Source organism: Aquarana catesbeiana, linkage group LG01 (assembly GCF_042186555.1).
Source record: "Aquarana catesbeiana isolate 2022-GZ linkage group LG01, ASM4218655v1, whole genome shotgun sequence".
NCBI lineage: Eukaryota > Metazoa > Chordata > Amphibia > Anura > Ranidae > Aquarana > Aquarana catesbeiana.
In genome coordinates this window covers 523,570,259-523,582,293 of record NC_133324.1, presented here as the reverse complement: position 1 = coordinate 523,582,293, position 12,035 = coordinate 523,570,259, and the positions used below count along the sequence as shown (strand labels likewise).

Genomic DNA, 12,035 nt, shown 5'->3' with positions numbered 1-12,035 from the left:
ATCACAGTGTTGAAAGGCAACATGGTTTATTTTCATATCTCTGGTATTTCATTCCCTGGTTGATACAGGCAGATGGCCGCACGTTGGAATTAAACCAGTTACACATCAGAGCTTGTAGCATATCAGAATCTGCATCTGAAAGCTAGCAAGGCTTGTAACAAGGGCTTGGCTCCGAGCCGACTGGTATGATGATACACTGCAAGCAATCTTCAAAGAGAGCCATGGCTGCCAGGATGATTGATGATGGTGGGTGACAAAGATCAAAGGATCAACAGGCACCTAGAGATGATACATGGACAATGCTGCCCCTAGAGGCAAATACAGCAGGATGGACAGTAATATAGTATATTAAAAGGACTACTTCTTGGCAATATCTCATTGGACAGCAGGCTAGTGGGGGTGGTTACGAATGGGTCTGAATGAATGTGTAAAAACGAGCCGTTGGCTCGTGCCTGATGGCTCTCTGAGCCGCATAGCTTTCTCTCTCCATCTCGAGCACAACGAAGGATAGCGTATCTAAAGGACAGCTTTGCAATAAGTATATTTGATGTTTGTTGTTGTTATATGCGTTGTAATATCTTTCTTTAGTATTTTCATGTTAGCGTTTTCCTATTTTCGTAGGAAATAAATAAGACTTTGTTTTATTAAGCAGTGTGCTTGGTTTCATAGCTAACCTTGTATTATAGTGATATCAACAGTAACGTGATCAGAGTTTTAATAGACTAGCTAACTATTGGAATAGACAAGGTAATACATAGGTGCAATAGATAAAGGGAATCCGTAACCACCCTCAAATAATATATATTGTACCAAATTACTTCACACAGTATCTGGGATCGTAATGTGGAAGGCTGCTGGCCAGGGCACCCAGATTTCAGCGGGCTGCCACACACACACATAAGATCCAAACAGCTTTGGGTACCCAAGTCCTACATCCCTCTAAAATAGCAGAAGCATTTCGTGATTACTATGCACGGCTTTACAATTTGCCAGACACCCTTCCAGGGGCGTCCACTGTCCAGAAGACATCGCATATTTTCCAATATTTAGAGGAGGCGCGATTTCCAAGGCTCTCAACTCAGGAGGCCAGCAAACTGGATGTTCCCATTAATACGGCCGAATTGACGGCCGTGGTTAAAGAACTTCTTAAGGGGAAAAGCCTACTACGCTAAATTCCTTCCACTCCTTTCCTCCCCATCTGTTCTTACGTTAATGCCCTAGCCAAGGGTTCACACATGCCCTGGGAATCCCTATTGGCCTATATTACAGTTCTCCACAAGGACGGGAAAGATCATACTTTGTCCAGTAGCTATCGGCCAATCTCCCTCCTGAATACTGACATTAAAAGCCTGGCAAATTGTTTGAAGCTTGTCTTGCCGGAGGTTGTTCACCCTGATCAGAAGGGTTCAATCGCAGAGAGGGAAGCCAGGGATAATTCTAATAGGGCAACAGACTGCCCTGTCTGTTGCTTTCCACTGATGCCGAGAAGGCATTTGACAGGGTGGATTGGACTTAATGTTCCGTCCGGTACGCATACACAGTTGCAAACTTAATTTTCCTTCTCCTGGTGCCAATCCTCTCAAAAATACTTTGGTGTATACCTCCCAGAACATTGTTCTAATCTGTATGCCTGCAATTATGTTCCATTGCTTACCGCCATACGGAAAGACCTGTCAAACTGGAACAAAACGTATTTTTCATGGATAGGCCTTGTAAATATTTTAAAAATGACTGTCCTACCGAGGATCCTTTTTTACTTTCAAATGGTACCTATATCACTGCCCCGGTCCTTGTTTTCGAACCTCAACAGCCTTTTCACATGGTGTATTTGAAAACAATCAACAGCTGCGTCTGGCTCTTCGCATTCTGCAGTGCCCCAAATGGTTGGGTGGCCTAGGTATTCCGGCCATACGCAGATATTATGAGTCCATGGTATTGCAGAGAATTCTGGATTGGCATCACCATAAAATTTTGGACGCAACTTATCTCATGCCCTATGGCTTCCCTGCTAACATAGGGGGTTCTCAGAGTTTGTCTCTGGAAGCCCTGAGAAAGCAGTATGGGAGCTTCCCGCTAGACACCTGGAGATACAGACAGCTTCATCATTTTGTGCATCTTCAGTCCCCTAAGATTCGCCCACCTTCCACACTGACTCCGTTTGAGAGATTTTGTATGAAGAAAGATCCGATACCTCTCTCTATTTCAATGTTGTATAAACTGCTTCAGTCAAAGGGACCTTCTGCGAGACCCTTCCAAATTCGAGAGTGGGAGAGAGACCTGCAGCAAACTTTTTCAGAAACCCAACTTGACCATTTGTTCCGCTTGACCCATACCAGTTCTGTGGACATGAAGATGCAAGAGAACAGCTTTAAGCTGTTAACCCGTTGGTACAGGGTACCTACTAGGCTGGCTAAGATTTACTCTAATATACAGTGGGGACGGAAAGTATTCAGACCCCCTTAAATTTTTCACTCTTTGTTATATTGCAGCCATTTGCTAAAATCATATAAGTTCATTTTTTTTCCTCATTAATGTACACACAGCACCCCATATTGACAGAAAAACACAGAATTGTTGACATTTTTGCAGATTTATTAAAAAAGAAAAACTGAAATATCACATGGTCCTAAGTATTCAGACCCTTTGCTCAGTATTTAGTAGAAGCACCCTTTTGATCTAATACAGCCATGAGTTTTTTGGGAAAGATGCAACAAGTTTTTCACACCTGGATTTGGGGATCCTCTCTAGTTCTGTCAGGCTGGATGGTAAACGTTGGTGGACAGCCATTTTTAGGTCTCTCCAGAGATGCTCAATTTAAGTCAGGGCTCTGGCTGGGCCATTCAAGAACAGTCACCGAGTTGTTGTGAAGCCACTCCTTTGTTATTTTAGCTGTGTTCTTAGGGTCATTGTCTTGTTGGAAGGTAAACCTTCGGCCCAGCCTGAGGTCCTGAGCACTCTGGAGAAGGTTTTCGTCCAGGAAATCCTTGTACTTGGCCGCATTCATCTTTCCCTCGATAGCAACCAGTCGTCCTGTCCCTGCAGCTGAAAAACACCCCCACAGCATGATGCTGTCACCACCATGCTTCACTGTTGGGACTGTATTGGACAGGTGATGAGCAGTGCCTGGTTTTCTCCACACATACCGCTTAGAATTAAGGCCAAAAAGTTCTATCTTGGTCTCATCAGACCAGAGAATCTTATTTCTCACCATCTTGGAGTCCTTCAGGTGTTTTTTTAGTAAACTCCATGCGGTTTCATGTGTCTTGCACTGAGGAGAGGCTTCCGTCGGGCCACTCTGCCATAAAGCCCCGACTGGTGGAGGGCTGCAGTGATGGTTGACTTTCTACAACTTTTTCCCATCTGACAACTGCATCTCTGGAGCTCAGCCACAGTGATCTTTGGGTTCTTCTTCACCTCTCTAACCAAGGCTCTTCTCCCCCAATAGCTCAGTTTGGCCGGACGGCCAGCTCTAGGAAGGGTTCTGGTTGTCCCAAATGTCTTCCATTTAAGGATTATGGAGGCCACTGTCTTAGGAACCTTAAGTGCAGCAGAATTTTTTTGTAACCTTGGCCAGATCTGTGCCTTGCCACAATTCTGTCTGAGCTCTTCAGGCAGTTCCTTTGACCTCAGGATTCTCATTTGCTCTGACATGCACTGTGAGCTGTAAGGTCTTATATAGACAGGTGTGTGGCTTTCCTAATCAAGTCCAGTCAGTATAATCAAACACAGCTGGACTCAAATGAAGGTGTAGAACCATCTCATGTCAAATGGACAGCACCTGAGTTAAATATATGAGTGTCACAGCAAAGGGTCTGAATACTTAGGACCATGTGACATTTCAGTTTTTCTTTTTTAATAAATCTGCAAAAATGTCAACAATTCTGTGTTTTTCTGTCTGGGGTGCTGTGTGTACATCAATGAGGAAAAAAAATGAACTTAAATGATTTTAGTAAATGGCTGCAATATAACAAAGAGTGAAAAATTTAAGGGGGTCTGAATACTTTCCGTCCCCACTGTATCTGATCTGTGTTGGAGGAACTGTGGCTAGCGTTGTACTTCCCTTCATGTGTGGTGGGAATGTTCCAAACTATGACCCTTCTGGCAGGATATCCGAACACAAATGAGGTTGATTCTCGATATTGAGGTCCCAGACTCCCCCATGCGGTTCTTGCTACATGTGCCATACATTCCAATTAGTCATTATAGGAAAAGCATATTGCAGCACCTTAAAGCGGGGGTCCACCTATCTATCGTTTTTTTTTTTTTTTGAGTTCATTCACAAACTTTTCTTCTCAGCATTACATACTCACATATTGTGTGTAATATGTCCGCCTGTGTCAGATTTTGTCGGAAAGAATAACTTATATTATTCACTGCAGGCGGTTTCCATCTTCATTGTGGGCATTTGAAGCCCACAAGCATTTATTTCCTGGATGTGGTGAATGCTGTGCTCCCAGCATTCACCACTCGTTCCCGCACATGCTCAGTGGCATCCTGGGAAGCCTGAGACTAGCTCCCAGGAGTCTGGGAGAGGCTAGAAACACGCCTACTCCCACGGGAGGAGAACCAGGAAGTGCAAAGAAAAATAGAAAAATAAAAGGTAATTACGGCGATTTAAATTTTTTTAAACGGCATGTCAGCATCCAGGCAAGGAAGAGAATACATACAGATATTGTTCAAAATTTGGGTGGAACCCCGATTTAACGCTGCCCGACTTAATCCGATCTACTGGAAAAAATCCCAGGTGCCCGGCCAGGCCGAATGGATCGAAATGGTTAACAGTATAATGGTGGCTGAGGAATGGGTGGCCAAGTGCAAAGATCGTTATAGTAAATTTTATACAGTTTGGGCCACATGGATCCACTAAATGTCCGGGGCCTCTGGGACCTCGTAGCTCCTTATGGCATCAGAGTGTTCCCCTATTGAGAGAGTTGCCATGCATGTCCTGAGGTATTTGTTAATAAATGTTCTGTTTTGGTTAATATTTCTAGCTCACTGAGGCTTACATTGTTGTTCTCCTTCTTCCTTGTTTTTCTCTATTTATTTTGTTTTCTTATCTTTTCCTATGACATGTACTTTCTTCACACCTAGAAGTACCTCAGCCAGCTGGGATGTTTGTTAGGGTGCCTGAGGGCTGGTCTTTGCTGGGTGCTTTTCCAGGTGAGCCCTTTGAGCTATCAACTTGGGACCCCAATTTCTAAAGTTGAAATGTTCTTCCTAAAGCTGAGGATACTTCCCACACCACTGTGACCACCGTTTGAACAGTGATGCTTTATGATAGGTGATATATGATAAAGGATGTGATAAATGATATATGATAAATGACATGTGATACATATTGTGGTTTAGTGTGGAATGGCTTCTAGGATTCCTGTTATTCTTGTCATTTCTTTTTCTGTTGTATGGAAAATTTTGCTTTTAGCATAATAAAATAGATTACATAAAAAAATTAATTCAGTCTTTCTCTAGCTTTGTAGCTGAAAGCCCTTGTGGGGATGCGGGTGCAAAACTAGAGGAAGACTCTGCAGGAGCCTGACATTGCACCTGCAGGCTCCAGGAAAAAAAAAAAAATTATATATATATATATATATATATATACACACACACACACACACACACTTGTGTGAAAAAGTGTTTGCCCCCTTTCTGATTTTAATTTTTTTTCATTTGTCGCACTTAAATGACTCAGATTATCAAATTTTATTATTACACAAAGATAACCCGAGTAAATACAAAATGCAGTTTTTAAATGATGGTTTCATTTATTAAAGCAAAAAAGCTGTCCAAACCTGCCTGGCGTTATGTGAAAAAGTAACTGCCCCCTAAACCTAATAACCGGTTGTGCCACGATTGGTGGCAACAACTGCAATCAAGCATTTGCGACTGGCAATGAGTCTTTCACATTGCTGTGGAGCAATTTCGGTCCACTCTTCTTTGCAGAATTGTTTTAATTCAGCCACATTGGAGGGTTTTTCAGCATGAACGTAAGGTCATGATACAGCATCTGTGTAAGGTCATGATACAGCATCTCAATTGGATTTAAGTCCAGGCTTTGATTAGGTCACTCCAAAACCTAAATTTTGCTTTGTTTGAACCATTTGGAGGTGGACTTGCTGGTGTGTTTCGGATCATTGTCCTGCTGCATAACCCAAGTGCACTTAAGCTTGAGGTCACGAACTGATGGCCGGACATTCTCCTTTAGGATTTTCTGGTAGAGCTTAGAATTCATGGTTCCATCAATTATTGTAAGTAAAGCAGCCCCAGACCATCACGCTACCACCACCACCATGTCTGACTGTTGGTATGATGTCCTTGTCATGAAATGCTGTATTAGTTTTATGCCACAAATATATAAAAAACTAAAAAACAAGAATGATTTTGCGCAGTGATCCAATTACCTGAGGAGATCTCCTCTAGGCATAATGTTGTGAAAACAATTATGACAGGACTACTAGGACTACTAAAGTGCATAGAATGCATCCAGAAAAAAATATAATAATAATGAATTAAAATAAAATAGCAAAGGGGTAATCATATACTCATGACTAGTGCAAATAAATAAATACAAATAATAAAGATATATGGTGAATAATATAAAAAAAATGCTAATAAATAATGCACCAATAACAATAAATTGTGCAATAAAAGTAAATAGTCAAAAAATACGATAAAATGATCAAGTTAGGTCCTCGTGAGATGTTGGACTGTACTAAAAAGTCATGGACATGGGATAAAAAGCAAATCCAATAGGTGGCTTCTTAATATTAAAATGTAGTGGTGTTGCCCATATAAAACTCCATACAATTAATTGGATGTAGTCTCCCAGAACTCTCACCTCAAAGCTGATTAATCATTGCATCTGTGAGTTCGGGTTTGTAGGTATTGCCACTGTTGTATGTAGTCAGTGAGGTGGGATGTAAATTTCTCCTTAAGGATCCTCTGCCGAAATTCCTAAAAGGAAATTTTTACTCCAGATGTAACGGGACACAGAATATTTGCCTAAAAGTCTTGGGGATAATCAAGATGTTTTTTGGTAAATGTGAGATAAGCCTTTGTGTTCTTTTTGGTCAGCAGTTGCTTTGGCCTTGGAACTCTCCCATGGATGCCATTTTTGCCCAGCCTCTTTCTTATTGTTGAATCATGAACACTGATCTTACCTGAGGCAAGTGAGGCCTGCAGTTCTTTAGATGTTGTTCTGGGCTCTTTTATGACCTCCTGGATGAGTCGTCGTTGTGCTCTTGGGGTCATTTTGGTTGGCCAGCCACTCCTGTGAAGGTTCACCACTGTTACAAGTTTTCTCCATTTGTGGATAATGGCTCTCACCGTGGTTCGCTGGTGTCCCAAAGCCTTAGAAATTGCTTTGTAATCCTTTCCAGACTGATACATGTCAATGACTTTGTTTCTCATCTGTTCTTGAATTTCTTTAGATCACGGCATGATGTGTTGCTTTTTGAAATATTTTAGCGTGATTCACTTTGTCAGACAGCTTCTATTTAAGTGATTTTTTGATTCAACAGGTCTGGCAGTAATCAGGCCTGAGTGTGGCAAGTGAAATTTAACTCTGCTTTCCAAAAAAATTGTGGTTAATCACAGTTTATTCATGATTCAGCATGGGGGGGGGCGGGGGCAATTACTTTTTCACATAGGGCCAGGCAGGTTTGAACAGCTTTTTCCCCTAATAAATGAAGTAATTTAAAAACTGCATCTTGGATTTACTCGGGTTATCTTTGTGTAATATTAAAATTTGTTTGATGGTCTGAATCATTTAAGTGTGGGAAATATGCAAAAAAAAAAATCAGGAAGGGGGCAAGTACTTTTTCACAGCACTGTGTGTGTGTGTGTGTGTGTGTGTGTGTGTGTGTGTGTGTGTGTGTGTGTGTGTGTGTGTGTGTGTGTGTGTGTGTGTGTGTGTGTGTGTGTGTGTGTGTATATATATATATATAATTTTTTTTAATGCCCTTTTGTAAATATGTGCATTTATTTTTTTGAAAGGTGAACTAAGCCTTCAAAAGGCATCTCCCAAGCTTGTTATTTAAAGGATTTGATTTTTTCCCATGATGCCCTCAAAAGACCCTCCCTGACTGTACAGTACACATATCAAACTTCTCCATTTAGACTTCAATGAGGTTCGATCTTAGTTTTACAGCCTTCAAGCAAGATTTGATTAACCTCCCACAAACCATCATTGCTAACTCTAAAAATATATATTTTGGAATCTTGCTTTTCCTTATTAAGTGATGAAACCCATAACCAGATTGTGTGAGAAAATTCTGGCTGTTTGACATATATTTTTGGAGAAACAAAACAATTTTTTAACTAAAAAATATTTGATGAAAAATAAACAAATTGACCACATGGGCTCAAACTGAGTGAACACTGCATTGTTTTAATGCATTAGTAGTACTCACTCACAGAGTTAATGGATGAAGTGGCAGAGCGCATCTGACAGGGTTGGGGAGAATACACCCAATATCGCCCATCCGTGAACTGGTTGAAAGATGAGATGAAGTAAACCACAAAGAATGGAGAAAGTAAGATGGAAGAAATAAGAGTGGATGAATTGACTCAAGAAACAGACAAATTGTTTAAACAGTTAACGACAGATATGAGAAAATGATTATTAATATTAAAGTTCTCTTATAGGGTCTAATGTTGTCATAAGCAAAAGAAAAACACAATATAATTACATATAGAAGATAATTTTGTTTACAGAGACAAAAATTCAGGTAAAACTTTTGAATAACACAACTATAAGCCCTCATGCACACAGGCTGTTAAAAAAACGTTATGAAAACGCCAGTATTTTAGCAGTGACTTTTTTCAGCTTTTTTCAGCGTTTTTGTAATAGCGTTTTTTAGCGTTTTTGAGCGTTTTTCCGCGTTAGCATTTTTGAGCGTTTTTTTTTTTTTTTCAAATTTTTTTTTTTTTTTTCAATGGATCAAAAACGCTAAAAAACGTTGGTGAATGACGTTCTTGAGCATTTTTGAGCGTTTTTCAGCGTTAGAGCGTTTTTACAGCTTAAAAACGTCTCTCAGAACCCACTGGTCCTGGGTTTTTTTTACAGCTTAAAAACGCCTATGCCACTTGCAGCTCAAAAACGCCTAGGTGGGCATGAAGCCATAGACTAACATAGACAGGCCTTTTTAAGCTGCAAAAAAAGCTCAAAAAAGCAGCTGTAAAAACGTCCGTGTGCATGAGGACTAAAACACAATTACAATTAAAATAAACATATAGCCTCACACTGGTCACTAAGCTTCTTTTCCTTTAGATTCTATCTTCAGCCTACTCAAGTTGCTCTACAATCCCATTATACACTAATTTCTATGCAAGTAATTTTTATTGTTAAAGGAGTTGTAAACCCTCTTTTTTTAAAAAAAACCAAACATGTCATACTTATCTCCACTGTGCAGTTCGTTTTGCACAGACTGGCCCTGAATCTCCTCTTCTGGGGTCCCACAGTGGCGCTGGTGGCTACTCCCCGCATCGAGTGTCCACGTTGGAGAAGCGCTCTCCCGAGTCCTGCATCTGTGTCCATTCACACAGAATGAAGGACTCGGCCATGCCCCCGGCACCGCATCATTGGATTTGATTGACAGCAGCGGGAACCAATGTATTAAGGTGAAAAAACATGAGGGTTTACAACCCCTTTGAATAGTTCCCTGAAGATAGAGGTTCTCTTCAAAGGTTTTGTTTCTTGGAATGATTTTCCTGTTCACAACAGACAATCCTTCTAGAGATAACCAAGTCATTCACGTACAGATAAGAGCTCCTCAAAGTTTATTTTTTCAAACTTAGATGTCTTGAAACAAGTAATTGTTTTAACAATCATTTACAAAGAAGATATATGACCAGCTTGTCTGACACTATTCACACACAAACCTACAAAACAGACTATAAATTATCTCAGAATACAGTGCCTTGAAATTTTCCACACTTTGTCATGTTACCACCAAAACGTAAATGTATTTTATTGGGATTTTATGTCATAGCCAACACAAAGTGGCACATAATTGTGAAGTGGAAGGAAAATGATAAATGGTTTTCAACATGTTTTACAAATAATAATGTGAAAAGCGCGGCATGCATTTGAATTCAGCCCCCTTTAAAGCCTGTACACGAAACGAAAATCAGATGGAAAAATTTGTACGACGAGCTGTCTGCCGATTTTTCGGATCATTAGTATGGTGCTTTCGACAGCCAATTTAGCTTTTTCGGTAGACAAATGCCGGATGTGCAGACTATAAAATTTTTGTCGCATGTGAACTCAACATCCGATTTTCATTTCATTAGTTCGCTATTAGTACGAAAAAAAATCGTAAGAGCAAGACTACGCATGCTCAGAAATGAAAGAGTACATACAAAACATTACATCACTTCTGATGTTGTATTCGGTCGTATGGAATTTTTCGTATTGTGAGTAACCTGTTCACTTTTGACATGAGACTAGCATGCCACAAAAAACAGACGTTTGGTCATCCGAAAATCTAAGCGTGTGTACGAGCCTTTACTCAGATACCCCTAACTAAAATCTAGTGGAACCAATTGCCTTCAGAAGTCACCTAATTAGTAAATAGAGTCCACCTGTGTGTTATTTAATCTCAGTATAAATACAGCTGTTCTGTGAAGCCCTCATAGGTTTGTTAGAGAACCTTAGTGAACAAACAGCATCATGAAGGCCAAGGAACACACCAAACAGGTCAGGGATAAAGTTGTGGAGACATTTAAAGCAAGGTCAGGTTATAAAAAAACAACCCAAGCTTTAAACATCTCATGGAGCACTGTTCAATCCATCATCCGAAAATGTAAAAAGAATATGGCACAACTGCAAACCTACCTAGACAAGGCTGTCCACCTAAACCGACAGGTCAGGCAAGGAGAGCATTAATCAGAGAAGTAGCCTAGAGGCCCATGGTAACTCTGGAGGAGCTGCAGAGATCCACAAGTCAGGTGGGAGAATCTGTCCACAGGACAACTATTAGTCGTGCACTCCACAAATCTGGCCTTTATAGAAGAGTGGCAAGAAGAAAGCCATAAAAAAGTCCTGTTTGCAGTTTGCAAGAAGCCATGTGGGGGACACAGCAAACGTATGGAAGAAGGTGCTCTGGTCAGATGAGACCAAAATGTTACTTTTTGCCCTAAAAGCAAAATGCTATGTATGGCGAAAAACGAACATTGCACATCGCCATGAGCACACCATCCCTACCGTTAAACATGGTGGTGGCAGCATCATGTTGCGGGGATGATTTTCTTCAGCAGGGACAGGGAAGCTGGTCAGAGTTGATAGAAAGATGAATGGAGCCAAATACAAGGCAATCTTAGAAGAAAACCTGTTAGAGTCTGCAAAAGACTTGAGACAGGGGTGGAGGTTTACCTTCCAACAGGACAACGACCCTAAACATAGAGCCAGAGCTAAAATGGAATGGTTTAGATCAAAGTATATTCATGTGTTAGAATGGCCCAGTCAGAGTCTAGACCTAAATTCAATGAGAATATGTGGCAAGACTTGAAAGTTGCTGTTCACAGACGCTCTCCATACAATCTGACAGATCTTGAGCTATTTTGCAAAGAATAAGTCATACTTACCTGTAAAATCCTTTTCTTTGAGTACATCATGGGACACAGAGTCAGGCTAATACTCATTACCTGCTGGGTTATACTCCATCATTAGGTGAATGGACACTGGTAGACCAAAGGTCTTCAGACAAGAAGTGATCCTCTATATAACCCCTCCCATACAGGAAGTACTTTAGTTTTGTAGCAAGCACTGAATCCTCAAAAAAAGAGGGGAGGGATCTCTGTGTCCCATGACGTACTCAAAGAAGAGGATTTTACAGGCAAGTATGATGTAAAAATCCTATTTTCTTTTTCATACATCATGGGACACAGAGTCAGGCTAATATTCATTACCTGCTGGGAAGTCCCAGAGCAATAGCTTAGAGAGGAGGGAGACACGCTGCCAAACAATAGCCATCAGAACTTATACGGCAGCCCGCAGTACACTGCGGCCGAAAGCCGAATCCTTGTCTGCTCGAACA

The 12,035-nt window shown here is 40.8% G+C and overlaps 1 protein-coding gene across 5 annotated transcripts in view; it reads right to left on the bottom strand.

Moving 5' to 3' along the window:
* PIP5K1C (phosphatidylinositol-4-phosphate 5-kinase type 1 gamma) overlaps positions 1–12,035 on the bottom strand; it is a 501,728-nt gene that overhangs the window by 42,452 nt on the left and 447,241 nt on the right. For 3 of the 5 annotated variants that reach the window (XM_073594381.1, XM_073594347.1, XM_073594355.1), the window contains one exon: positions 8,413–8,487. The exons of the other annotated variants lie outside the window; for them this stretch is intronic. In XM_073594381.1, the coding sequence (XP_073450482.1) occupies positions 8,413–8,487 (75 nt within the window). The remainder of the gene's footprint in view (positions 1–8,412; positions 8,488–12,035) is intronic. 5 annotated transcript variants of the gene reach the window in all.